Here is a 14,490-nt window from a genome sequence, read left to right on the forward strand (position 1 = left end):
TCCTGAAAAGCACTTCTAATGCCACACTCAATTCTGTCATCACACTAGTACAACATTTTAATGGCTTAAATAGACAAAATAATAAGTGAAACTTGGGTGAGAGCCAGACTGCGTGGGGTTCTGTTTAGTGTTCATAGTGACATCTGTTTTTTGGGGGCAGTCAGCTACATCAAAGAGAGTGAATGATGTGGGTGTATTGTCTGGGTGTATGCTGGCCTGAACTTCCTGAGTATGTAGGGACTATTGTGTTGACTCTTAGACACACAGCGGTAGCCACTGAACAGTTTCAGCGTCTATGTACTTACAATGTTCGCCATACAAACAGGCAGTAAAAAAAGTTTTAAAAAGTTATATCATATTGTCAGATTCATGATGTTATGACATTAGTCAAAACACTGATGGAGTGGCCTTCTGGTATTATGTTACAGCTATTACTCACCATGTAACCCAAGCTTGAAAACAGTAATTTAAATGGTTGCACACAGTCCCTGAGAGGTGACCTGACCAGACGAACTGTGACCATGTGCCCATGTCTTACCCCTGTGTTTTCCTTATATTATGACCCAGGCTAGTATCACTCTCTACTTGGCTTTCTGGGGAGCCACTGAGAGGCCTGGCCCTGACTATGTTCTCATTCACAGGCCAACACGATTTATGTGGGGTGACAGAGAGGAATTCACTTCCAACAAATCCCTCTTCTTTTACACCGCTGCTTGTTATCATTGACCCTTAGTCCTAACCCTCGTAAAGCACCAGCGTTTGGCCACAGGTACTAGTAAATAAGTGCTGCCCCTCTGTTTATGTCAGAGACATATTAGAAGTGATGCCCTGTGACAATGAGCAAATTTACGGTTACTTGTTGAGCAAAGAATTCTGAATTTCATTCCATACTTTGCGAGAAAACATAAATCAACGAATTGCTTAATTTTTCACCAGAAATTCGGATTGAAACAGGAAACAGGAGAGTTTGGATTGAGAAAACTTGTATGTCAATGAATTTGTGCCCTAATTTGACCCAGTCTGCTTAACCTAATTCTATGGACTGACTTTCACAAGAAAGTGGAGGTCTGCTCTTAATTATGTTTGGGGTGAACAGTTTTAGTAACAGGCTCCCACAGGACATTTGCAGCGATGTCTACAGTTTCCTCTATGTGTGGCATGTTTTGGATTTGCATAGAAATATGTATTTGATGTTTTCTTAAAAAATTGACAAACTGGTAAATTTCACAATAATGATAAATGCTAATTCTTTCTGTTTTCATGATCAAGTCTTGCTTCTATAATAACATTATGTACAAATACAGTAATATATGCTTATATAGCAAAAGCACATTTGTGCTCATCTTCACAAGTAATGAGGTTGCATAGATTCTCAGCCCTTGGCACATACATGGCTTTACTATTTTTCATACCCTCTGCTCTAAAATCTCCACAGCTGAAAAGATTAATTGATGTCAGATTGTGTAATTTACTGGTCTCCTTCATATGAAAAAACTGTGAAATTGAGGGTGTATTTCACTTTAGTAGAGGGAAACTGTGTCTGTCATTTATGAGTGCACCATGTCAGAAGTGGCAGGAATGCTCTGGGCGAGACTATGGTCCTTATAGGAAGGCCTCTGTACCAAAGGAAAACCACTGCAGTTATGCCAGCATGTTAGCTCTTTAATTTAAGTTGTAAATGTACAGTATTTATCAATAAAGTATCTTCCTTTTCAGATGTACCACATCAAATGCATGAAACCAAGTGATTTTCCCCTATTTTCCTGGTTGCTTATTCCACAAATAAATCATGTCTTTAGAAGTGCAGCAGTGAAAAACAAAAGTGAATTCTTCAAAGGGGAGTGATGAGGGGCTTTTCATGGGTTTTGGTCACAGTTATAGTTAAAACTAATGCAGACAAAATGAATCGTTTTCAGTGAGGAGAAGTACTGCAACACTGCCAACAGGAGGAAAATTGTAGGTATTTATGGATTTCAGGTGTTAAATCTGACTTTCAAGCCCCTGGTCACAGGAGATTTCTACTTGAATCTGACTAAACTATTGGCTGTTCTGTGGCTCTCTACACACCTTCTCAATCATATCTTCTTGATTGTTTTCATATAAATCCTACTGGTCATTGCTACTGGTCAACCACATTTCACAGTAAACAAAGTATGCCACAAGTGCATCCATTGTTTAAATACCTTGTGCAAACACTACACAGTAAGTTAAACCACATACCTTGTTTTTTCCTTTCACCAGTTCAGGCTTGGTGCTTATACTCTTAATCCAGTTGTGGGAGTCATTTCCCCTGTCGTTAGTGCTGACAAGGACTGACTCAGAATCAGCAAAGCAACTGCAGGATAGAAAAAATGCAATAAAACTGACCATCTACTCATGCTACCAGCTGTGCAAAAACAGATGTACAAGTGTTGGACTTTGAACAATACAACACAGATGAAAAAAAGCAGACTTTTATGTTGTTTTAATTGGGAACCTTCGTGTGACACTAAAACACATCCTGCTCAGATCACATGATTATGATATACAACTTGCTAGCTTATTGTAAGCGCTTTAATCCTAAAAGTCTGAGAATATTTTAAGAGTCCACTGAGACTGATCAGGGTAGAGTCCAGGTCTAGACCAGGCTGTCTGGGTTATAAAACCTAGCTAAAGGATTTGACCCCCACCCCAAAACCCTTAACCGCCCGTGGTGGGCAACAATCAGCCTGATGAGAGGAGAGGCAGAGGAGGAAACAGGAACAGCGACAGGAAGGGCTGTGCTATGCGTCACCTCGTACAGGAACCCCCCCTACGTTCTGGCCAGAGGAGATAAGGTTGATCCTAAGACCTTAGTGGTCAACAAGGGACAGCTGATAACTTCTTCACCTAGTGATAAAGACACCCCATCTCTCTCCTTCCTCGACTATCAGCCTTATTCGTCATCCGACATAGCAAGCTTCCCTCACCTCTAAACCCCCCCAGATCTCACGTTCCCCCTCCTCTCCAAACTCCCGAAGATTTAGATGAGATATGATCTTGAAGGGCTACATGTTAGATTTACAGTGACAGGTACTTTGCAGGGTCAGGGCTGTATAAAACAAACATTTTGCACAATTGGCCTCCCACCAGGCTATAGCTGTTCCTATGTCTCATTAGCTGCCTGCCACTGTTCCTAGTGCCAGCCCTGATTATCTTTAGGCCAGCAGAAAGAGCTGCTTTGACCCAACTAACACTCTGCTATTATTTATCGTAAAGCTGCCAAGTACAAGTGGGTTTTTGAGATAACTTAATGACTAAAATAATGGAGGCACTGGTGGATTAACACTTTCTAACATGTAACATAATTTAATCTCTTTCAGTCCACAATGTTGTTTTTGTTAATGGAGGTTAGGCCTGAAAACCCAAGGGTAATGATCCATTGTTTTCCTGATCTTACGAACTTGCAGGTCTCCTGCTGTTCTTTGACGAGCCAGGATCTCAGGGAATGTTCATCTTGTTTGTGGGTTCACTACCAGGCTGGTATTCATGCACAGTCAGTCATACACTCAGTTCTGTAACAGCTCAGGGAATCTGAGATTAATATATCTCCCCCATGTTTCCCCTTTAGACCACAGAACCACTGACCACAAGCGAGAGGGCAGCTCTCGAGGGCTGCGTTTCTTTGATTAATGTGTCATATTCTGGGCCCAAGTCAATTCAGTAAATCTAATTTATAATGGGATCCCCAGGCTGGAGTGGTGGCTCTGACAGCTACACTTTTCTGCTGGTAAGTCTATGATTCTATTTGTCTGTGTGTTTGAAAATACAACTCCAGTACTGTGGTGGCATGTAATTGATTTTGAATCAGATTATGTTGGGTATTCATGACTGATGTGGTCCTATTACACATGAAATTATTCAAAGCATGGAAAAGCATGGACTGAAAATCTTACATTACACAAATTGTTCTGCATATAAAACCTTTTTACTATGAAATTGTGCTTAAAATCAGGAAAAGTTTGCTGTTGATATGGTTTTAATTCTTGAAGATGAAATAAAGTTAACAGTTAAACAAGAATGCAGAAAATCTAGTTCAGGCATTTCTTTGCTTGGAACATCATGAGATGGTGACTCACTTTTTAAACGTAGGGTCTGAGTGACATGGCATCCAGAGCCAAGTGATGGTTGGCAAGGGCAACCCATAAGCAGTACAGGTTAGCTGATGCTGTTTGCCAAACATGTAGGGCTGCACGTCCACAGTAGAAAGCTCCGCCTCTGAAATAGTTGGCTTCACTTTGAGAGAGAAGTGAATATCAACAGACACAAGTACACAGACACATACAAAAACACAGGGGGAGAGAGAGAGAAAGAGAGGGAGACAACAGGTTAGATCAACCATCCTAACCCAGTCCACTGTGGAATCTCATAATGTCTTTATAATGAGGGATGACAGTCATGATGGATAGCCATGAAAAAGGTGCCATTGACACCAGTTGTCCTTTAGACACTATGAGAAGAATGGCAGGATGATTGGCTAGCCCGGGGCTGTAGGTCAAAGAACGACCCCACTGTGGCCCATGGCCAGGTCAGTGAATCAACCATGTGTGCTGTAATTAACAACAGACAAAGATCCTTGTGCCACCTCAGGAGGCAGCTATTCTTTCCCTTTTGAACAGCTGAAAGAGTCCACCTATACATAGTGACATTGCTTGCAAACCACAGAAATCGGCATCCCACCCTACACACACACACAAACACACACACAAACACAAACACAAACACATGTCATCACGTGGAACTCATTCATAATGTGTAGCACTGAGAGCTCAAACACAACTGATGAACAGAGTTTAAAATAGTTCCCTAATTGATACCAGGAATCACTCTTCACTTTGTTTGTTTGTGTCTGTTTGTTTCGTTTTTTTCATTCCAATAAATTTAGGTTTTGTGAAGTGGGACAGCCAAGGTCTATAAATAATGCATATAGAAGCCAGAAGGAGGCTGATTTTTCCACTTTTTGCCACGCTATTGGGATTCCTTGATAATGTTTAAAGAATGCAATGAAAATAACTGCATCCACCCCCCATGGTAAGCTTCTAGTAACTGATATACATGTGTTTGTTCTCTGTAGCAAGCAGACTTCATCCAAGTTCCGACTTAACATGCTAAAAACATTTATAACCTTGTGTTAGCAGGTACAAGTACTCTTTACAAAGTAATCATTACAGAGAATTACATGCTTTTGCATTTTACATAACTTGTTTTCCTCAAGCTGTATATATACTGCTAAATGCATATGAGCTGCACTGTACATACACATAGTGAGGATGCAAATAAATGCTAGGGACCAGGGGGGGTCTGGAACGGCTGGAGTCTGCGTGCAGAATGGAGCCCAGGCCATTTACACACTGCGCCAAGCCCCTTCAAAAGAGCCCCAATAATCAACAACAGCTGCCCTGCTACGTCAATCCAGCCCTGGAATCAACAAGCCCCCAAATTCCTCTCATACTAGAGCTGCTACCTGCCGTCCAGTGAACTGGACTGAGAACAGCTACAGCGCTGAGGCAGCCTCAGTCCTCAGCCAAGGCACTGCTTCATTTCCTCAGGATCAGTAGTAATTATCAGGTTTATGGCAACGGCTTACCCTGGACTACCAGAGTGTAGCTCAGATTTTTGTACAGGCCCTTCACTTGGTTGCCCAGGCTTATGGTGAAGACCCCAGCATGCTGCTGCTGCACATCAGTGATGACCAAGTTAAAACCAGACATCTTGTAACAGGTGGAATTCTTCTTGATAGGGACCCCATCCTTATACCTGAAAATTGGAAGCATAGAATTTTTTTTAACCATGCATAAACAATAACAATAAGTGAAAAGAAAACTGTTTTCTTATACAATTATAAATAAAGGTTTCACACTGTTCTTTATAGGGGAGGTGCTGCTGCACTCAATCCATAATATGCTGTTTTTATTGTGACTGTAAACTGTTACCTACCATGCTATCATGTCTGGCGGGGGCAAAGCATTGACCTTGGGCTCAAACACAAGCTTTTTTCTACCTTCTTTGACAGTCAATATACTAGGCCGCTCATTCCTATAGGAGACGTTGAGGAATGGATGCTCTACAACAAAAGATGAAGACAAAAACACAGTGGAAAAATTTATCAAATGGTTATCGTTTAACCACAGTGATACAATCATTTAGATGTTAAGTTTTATTTTTATATTTTGTAATAAACTTTAGGCCTAATGAAAGTCTAATTTTAAATAATCAGACTTTTAATCCATCCAAAGCAAACTTACCATAGACAAGGACTTTTGCGGTGGCATTCTTGTGTTTCGTGGGTTCAATCTCAGCTTTGCAGCGGTACACCCCTTTATCCTCTATGGTAATGTTTGGCAACGTTAAAGACTTGCTCATTACAAGAACCTTAGCAGGGTTGTCTTTGGTCTTGTTTGTATAATGGCGATTTTCCTGAAGGCAACAGAAATACCATAAACTCGACTGATACAATCTGTGATGGTCTTTTTTACATACAATACTACAGCATTAATAGTCAATCCTGAACTTACTCTCTTCTTTGGAAAATCCCATGTGAAGTTGATTCTTCCATTATATGTGGTCTCACCAGTACAGTTAAGGATGAGAGTGTCTCCAACTAACACTCTGACACGGTCCGGGGTGATTTTCACATTATTAAGAACAAGAGCTATAAAATGGAGGCAAAAGACAAAAGAAGAATGTATAACAGCGACGCCTCTTTATCAGCAGTTATCCTAATTTTTTAATAAGCAAGTTTGGACAGAATACAGAAGACAACACACTCACTCTGTCTCTTAGGGATGTACACTGACTTGAACTCACGACCGTTGACCGTGGTGTCACAGGTGAGTGTATTGTACATAGTGTAGGGACCGTAAGGAATCTTGAATCCCACCTTTGGATCCCAAACCATTTCCTTACTGATCTTCTCTGATAAAGGTGGCAGCTGCAATCAAGGGAATGGAGCAGAGAGGTTTTGTCAGTATCCATAGATATTTTGTGACACTCGTGATGTTCACTAAAAATTACTTAGCCAGACAGAAGTGTAATGCACTCAACTTCATTTAACATATAACTCATGCTCTACTGGGCTCAGCTGGGGACAGACATCTGTGAGAGTGAAGGTCTAATTAGTCTTTATTGTTTTTTGGAGTGTAACTTCTGCAATCATTTATGCATTGGAGCACAAAACAGACATGGAAAGGGATGTACAAGCTTGCTGCTGTTTGTTCTTATGCCAGAACTTGGGATGGGAGAGGAGGCAAAGGAAGGGAAGGAAGGAAAGGGGACAGGAAGGAGGAGTGCCATAGGTTTTCAAATAGCAGGAAGGTCACTCAACCACTGTCTGTTCCATCTGAGTCACATGTGTTTGTCCACAGTAGGCACTATGACACATGTCCGTATATCAATCACCAATATGACAAAAAGGGCACAGCTTTGTGGTTGTCATGGCAACTTTGTCAACATGGCTTTCATGCTGTTGTCTTTATTGACTATAATCAGGTTCTTAAGTTCTGCAGACAGATGAAACGCTTTGTGCAATCACTGAGAGAGCACTCTTCCACTGATACCTTCCACTTAATTCTGGGATCAAATGTTATAATCCTCATAAGTTACCTGTTGTTTCCTGTGACTGGACACAGTGTGTACTGTTTTTCCACTGAATTTCCTGATGTTTGTAAGAGGAAAAGAACCTAAATTTAGTCTGAGAGTCTATTCTAAGAAAAACACTCTTGGAGCACCTTCCTGTTCTTACAGGAAGCAGACAGGATGACTCCCTGAGCTGCCCCTGAGCTTCCCTCAGACAAACCACTGTCCTCAGTTTGTTTCTATGTGCCACAGTGATCGAAGATACAAAGGGTGTGAGAGCCAGTGAGACGCCTTAAGCGCAAAGTGGAAACTGTGGTATTAATAACAATCTTGATGCTCAATTTTGATCTTAATAGCAATCAGATGACACACTGCGTGATTTACTTCAAGGTCCAACAAGGTCTATGGAACACATACAGTGTTTTACTATATACTAAATACAATCCAATACAACCTAATCTACAAGTGGAAGGCATGAGCAGAAGGTGTGAAATAATTGTCTTTGTGAGGCCTTACCCCTGTCAGAGTTACAACTGCATCAGGAAAGGACGTCCGGCAGGGGACCGTGAGACTAGTCTCATGCCTGTAGATGCCCAGGATGTAAGGTGTTGTATAATGGGGCTCCACAAAAGGTTGGTCGGGATCTGAGGGACAAAAAAAGCCCGTCCGAAATCAGTGAGATCTAAAATACAGGTCAAACAGAAACTGAATTTCAAAGCAGATGTGGCCCCTTACATTTTGTCCTTTGGGATAACCCTGTTTTGTAGCAAATTTACAGCTGTTGTTAAAGCAGGGTGAAAAAAACTGTTATGCCAGAGAAGTGCAATTAAATCAGGGCAATGTCAGGGCATCCAAAATCAAATAAAGAGATCACTTCATTCTAACCGGAAAAGGCAGCAGAGCACAGATAGAGCGATCAGGTTCTATGTGTGTGTGTGTGTGTGTATCTACTGGGCAACCAGGCATCACACAACAGCTATGGGAACTTCACAGCTACACAATTAGTCTGCGATTTGTGTGAGGTCAAGCAGTAGTGGTGTGATAATGGAACTATTATTTGAAAAGTAAGCATGGAAAATGATCTAATAAACAGCTGAAGGCCTTTGAAAAGAGACTTAGACTAAACATAAGTACAGCAGGCTGCCTGATAGTTAGGCGAAGTGGGAACCAAATTCACAGAGCAACAGAGTGCATCCAGTTTTAGTTTGGTTTTCATTGTTTACTATTTCACATCCTTTAGAACAATATTTCATAATTTTATCTTTATAGCAACTATTTTGAAGTCCAAAAAAACATACACATCTAGGTGAAATGAGCTCAGGCTGACTTGCTCTCCATCTCTCTTTGAATAATAGTGTAACTGGTGCCTTCTGACGCTTTACGGGAGACTTAGGAAAACAGTAGCTGGAGCAGGAAATCACAGTCAATGACCAGCTTCCCTTGCAATCACGCTCACCATTCCACTTCCAGGCAAAACCAAAGTACTAAAGAAACCCCTTCCTCTTTCTATCTTACTTTCTCTGAGAAGGAAAACTGCTGTCACTACATTCTGATGTCAGTTGATTTTAGGCAGCATCTGCATGTAAAGAGTAACTATAGTCATAAATAGTGCATATGGTTTCAAAATGGAAAAAACGGCAAAGAATACTTTTCTTTCTTTCCTTCCTTCTTTCTTTCTCTTACTTAATCCATTTATTAATATTTTTTTTCCGTTTTCACTGACTAATTATTCTGTTCTTGCTGACTAAAGAGTTTTAGTCGGTATTTAAAGGTGAATAAAATGTTTTCATCAGCAAGAAAATATCACATTGCTCAATAACTATTTAATTATGTCCATTAAGTGACACTTTTTGAGTTCATTTGAGGTTATTTCCACACTAGACCCCTTCCCTGGCATCAGCAGATGATCACGATCAAGAAAAGAAAAACCATTAGTTCAAAAAGAAAGAACCATAATCAATGCTGCAGTTTAAAGGCCAGTTCTCTGTATTTCTAAACATCACATTCAGTTTTTTCTCATGCTGGAAAATTACTTCCATTCAGTGGTTTGGAGGGGATCATTTCAGTGTCATAAATCTAACAAAGACTGGTTTCTGCTCTCTTGTTCCCACTGATTGTTTGACTGTATTTGATTTTTTTTAAAAAAGGGTCGATAATCTGAGCTGGTGACCACCAGTATGTAATGCAAAGGGTCCTTTACAGGTCTTACCTTTAACATAGACATAGGTCCAGGTGATGTGGTCTGAACCATCTTTGGAGTATTTGCAGCTGTACCTCCCTGTGTCATTGGCACTCAAGTGTGTGATTGTCAGTTTGCTGCAGTGTGAGTGAGAGTGATGTCTGGAATCACACTGCTCCACCTTCACCCCCTCTGAGGAAAACGACCGTCGGGTATTGGCCAGTGTCCAGTTTAGCGGGCCACGACCTCTGACAGAAGACAGAGTGGGACAGTATTAGATGAACTGGAGGACAACCTCACTCAAATCAGTCCAGCCACCTTCATGTTTGATAACACATGGGAAAGAAAATGTCCAAATATGTTGGATTTGTCAGTGACACATCAATATGACATCACTGTTCTGATCTGATCTGTTCTCTGTAAACAAAGCACTGCATAACACAGCTGGAAAAGACCTTACAAGCTTTTTAATTTAGGGTGGCAGCAAATGCTTTTCCCCTTGGGACTTTTTGGCTTGATGTTCATTTTAAGTTTATTTTGAGTTAATCTTGAGTTACCCGATAAGTTGAACTTTCACATGGGAACATATTTCTCTTGAATGATGTGCACAGCTAACACATTCTTTCCACACAGCATCCATTTTAAAACTCTCATTAAAGAGATCCCAGAGGAACATCAAACATGTTTTGCATACCACTAACTTTGCCTGTAGAATTTTGGGTCAAGTAACCTCCAGCTCTTATCCAGTGATAGAAAACAAGACGGTACTCTATGGGCCAGGCATTCTAGCAGATGACCTTGTAGGGAAGCATTACATTAGATAGACATGGGTTCCTAAACATTCCTTGCGGGCCTACAAAATGATGCAAGACTCTAAATTCTTAACAAATGTCAATGCAGCGCACTCTGGTCCCACCATCTCTAAAGGAAGTTGCAACAGGCTGACAGACGTGGATCACCACCTCCTGTCAAGCACTGTGGATTGCCCCAGCTTCTTTGTAGTCGAAAAGTGTCCCGAGGCCTAGGCATGTCCCATTTATTTCCCCCCTAGCCTTTCTTTCATGTAATCAAACCAGGGTCTAAACTATATGGCTGCAGTGTCAGTTCAGAAACAGACCTTTCTCCTCTTGACAGACCTTCAATAACTGACCAGGAAAAGGCAACAAAAACTCGAGTCATAAACTTCTTTGATTGTCGCAAATTTCTACACGACAAGAAACTTAACTTTGTCACAGAAATCAGGAATTTACATTATGAATCACTGGCATTATTGCATTTAAAAGTTGATGATTCCATATAAATATTGTTTTGGTTCACTTGCCATTGACAGAAATCAGTGTGTTACATACCTGCATATGAGGTTTAACGAATCATCATCCTGAAGAATGAGGGGATTATCAGGGGGAAGTATCTTGGGCAAGTGCTCTCTCTCCAAATGCCCTGTTGAACACACACACACACACACACACACACACACACACACACACACACACACACACACACACACACACACACACACACACAGAAACAAACAGGCACACACATAGACCAGTTAGGGACATAGTCAAATTAACCTGCAAATTAACAGCATTTCTTTAACAGTGTTCATCAGTTACTATCACACTAAACAACAGAATGTAAAACAAAAAATGTAAGATAATTCAGAGCTGTAAATGTGGGTTCACTTTGTGCTGATCTGCTCCTGCCTCTTATGAAAGTGATTGTCTGCTTTGAGAGCACTAGGGGTATTTCCTTTGCTGGGAGGGCAGGTTGCTGAATGGATAGTGGCCTGGGACGAGCAGAAAGAAAGAAAGAGAGAAAGTGGAATAGAAGGAGGAAGGGGACAATATGGGGAGCAGCTGTGCTACTTTGCCAGAAAGGTCAAAACAGTCAGAATCACGAGAACCGCTGCAGATCCTGATGAGGGTCTTTGGACGCGTTTCATCTAAATCAACCACTCAACCTCCTGGTGAACTGCTCCCTTCCTCTCTTTTTTTTTTATTTTTTTCATTTACCATTGACCTTGCACTCTAAATGCTATTATTATAGTATCAGGGGGAAAGAAGGGGTTGAGATGATGTCTGTTGAGAGGTCCCTCTAACAGCGTTCAACATAGGAAACACTGTGAATCTCGCTGGTACGGGAGGTTTCACGGTCCCATTTGTGATTTCCTTCTTTTCACTGAGATTCCTGAACAGTTTGTCACCGAGGTCAGAAAACAGGTTTATTAAGTAAACCCTCCAAATATGACAGCCTTCAGGGAAACATTTATTTGTAGCATAGCATCAAGAAAGACAATGGAGTTACACAGAAGTGTACTACCAGGCTGACATGATGACACATGAACACACACGCTTGCACATGCATATGAAAACACAAGTACACCTGCATTTACAAATGCAAACACACACACACACACATGCCTAGTATTTGTCTATTATTCAGAACAGCTGTTGTGCTAAGAATGAGCTGACGTTGCCAGTGTTGGCAGTGGTGCTGAGTATTGACTTCCACACAAAATATTATAACATCATTGTTTTATTGTCCAAGGTTATACAAAGGGGAATGATTGTGGCTCACACTGTTTCATGTTGTGATACCATATAATGTGCTTACAGCTGCATATTAGATTAATAAAAAATCAAGGTTCCTGACCTTATTAAACACTCACACAATCACAATTCACAGGTTAATAACTGTCAATTGTTGTTTTCTCTGCAGATGCCAAACAAATTTCCCAAGGAACGTTCTCATTGCACTGTGTCTAATTGCATTTTTCTTGCCTCATGTCTGAAAACTGACAGCAAGCTCTTTTTAATGAATTGCTGGAAATGAGAATTTGATCTGTGGGACCAGAAAAATACAAATGACAAAATAAAAAGTACAATGTATCATGATACAAGTCTTGTTTCTGCATATTAAATGTCATTACACATAATTTCTTTGACTTATGTGCTGATATGAACCCAACATGCACAACTGGTGGTATCTGCTTTCACACATAACACCAAAAACAACAACTGAAAACATCATCCTGACCTTGAATTGCACTGGTAGGGAGCACATCTCTTAAAACTGCCCAATTCTTCCTCTATTCTCCTCAGTAACTCACTGCAGATGGATGAATCAGCAGGGCCCCACAACAGGCCACTCAAAGAGAAAAAAAATCCCATGGTTGTCTCTCTACACCCACACCCTAAAGCTCCCATTTGCCCCAGTGCCTGCCCAGCGCTGACCTCAGCAAGCGTCCCGACACCCCTAACCCCCCGCAACAGCTGTGTGCTGAATTCCTCCTGCAGATAGCTTAAAAAATGCCAGAAATTGTGCTTATTGTGTTGGTTCAAAGAGCCCAGAAGCTGGCTCTCATTAAGAGCCATCGAAAAGAGGACAGGAATGGAACAAACAGAGTGAGGGGGAGAAAAGCCAAGTGACTTCTGGTTCAGCTTCTCAATCAACATTTGATGAGGTCTTGAGCCAGTGACAAGGCATCCAACTGATTATTGATACAAGGCCGAGTTAACTAAGATTACACCCGGATCACATTTGTGTGTCCTTGTCCTCACTTGCCATCGATGAAGGGAAGTTGCACAGGACATAGTGTTTGGAAAACATTTGTGGTACTGTAGGTTCACTGGAAGTCAGGAAATTAAGACTAAAAATTCAGTGTTGGATTCCGGGATCTACTCTGCTCTATTCAGAAATGTCTGTGGCTCAGAAATCACATTTAAATATTTAGTCTAAAAGAACAGCCAAACAATGACAAAAACTGAAAGTTTTTTCAATTAATCCAAACCAGGGGTTCAGCAATGCAATGGAAATTGTTGAACCTAGACGACCCTGCTTGCCCTTAATCAAATCTTTTTAGGGATATAGGTTCATGAAAAGTGTGTTGTTATTTCTAATCAGGTAAAAAGCATGAATTTTGTGCATTATAATGTATCATGTGACAGATATTCTGAGCACAACTATGGTGAGATAAACTGAGAAAACAAGTCCTTAACACTGAGTTGCTGTTGTTAGTTGCTACATTTTTATTGTACCTCTTATTGGTGTCAACTGATTTGCAGCCCTCTGTTTTGGTACTTTAATCCAGTAACTAATGCACAGAGTTACCATTTTACATCAAAGTTACACAACTAAAGCGTGAAGATATGACAAACTGTTGAGGAAACAAGTAATACGTGAACAGCAACACAGGAGCTGTGGGAAAATGTGAAGGGAAACGATAATGGGAGTTGGCGCAAGTGTTGGCAAGATTTTACCAGCCTTGCTGTTGCAGCATGCTGCCAGTGGCTCATGTCTGATGTTGCGTAATATAGACCACTCTTACTGTATGAAATGACTGTGCTGTCACTGAATTGAACGGGAAACTCCAAGTCACAGCCCTTCAAGTGCTGAGAATAATGTGCGGAATTCCCTTCTCTTTTGCTGAGGGTCCACTTCATTTCCCCATACTTCCCCTCCCGTTATGAAACAACGCAACTGTCTTGAGAGTCGGGGGAGAAGATCTTTTCTTTTTTCTCTTTTTTTTTTGGGTGTTTCCAAGGCAAAAGTAACAATACAGCACGATGATTCCTTTGTTTAACCTTGCCACTTCAGTGTGCTTCTGCGATAGCAAAATACATAAAAAGGGTGGAGAGGGAATTATTGTTTGACAAAAGAGTGCAGGGTCACTGGTGGTGAGTCATCTTCACTGTACTCAAAACAGTAGTGAATGG

The 14,490-nt window shown here is 41.0% G+C and overlaps 1 protein-coding gene across 2 annotated transcripts in view; it reads right to left on the minus strand.

Annotated features, from left to right (window-relative positions):
- The window catches only part of kdrl (kinase insert domain receptor like), a 45,682-nt gene that overhangs the window by 24,254 nt on the left and 6,938 nt on the right, over positions 1-14,490 (minus strand). For both annotated transcript variants that reach the window (XM_071457626.1, XM_071457625.1), the window contains exons 5-14: positions 11,122-11,212; positions 9,803-10,020; positions 8,110-8,237; positions 6,790-6,949; positions 6,534-6,670; positions 6,264-6,435; positions 5,956-6,082; positions 5,606-5,775; positions 4,098-4,254; positions 2,221-2,335 (exon numbers count right to left, since the gene is read on the minus strand). In XM_071457626.1, coding sequence (XP_071313727.1) covers positions 2,221-2,335; positions 4,098-4,254; positions 5,606-5,775; positions 5,956-6,082; positions 6,264-6,435; positions 6,534-6,670; positions 6,790-6,949; positions 8,110-8,237; positions 9,803-10,020; positions 11,122-11,212 — 1,475 coding nt within the window. The remainder of the gene's footprint in view (positions 1-2,220; positions 2,336-4,097; positions 4,255-5,605; positions 5,776-5,955; positions 6,083-6,263; positions 6,436-6,533; positions 6,671-6,789; positions 6,950-8,109; positions 8,238-9,802; positions 10,021-11,121; positions 11,213-14,490) is intronic.

This window comes from Trachinotus anak, unplaced genomic scaffold, assembly GCF_046630095.1.
Source record: "Trachinotus anak isolate AG129_WGS33_773 ecotype Australia unplaced genomic scaffold, CSIRO_AGI_Tana_v1 ptg000021l, whole genome shotgun sequence".
NCBI classification, from domain to species: domain Eukaryota; kingdom Metazoa; phylum Chordata; class Actinopteri; order Carangiformes; family Carangidae; genus Trachinotus; species Trachinotus anak.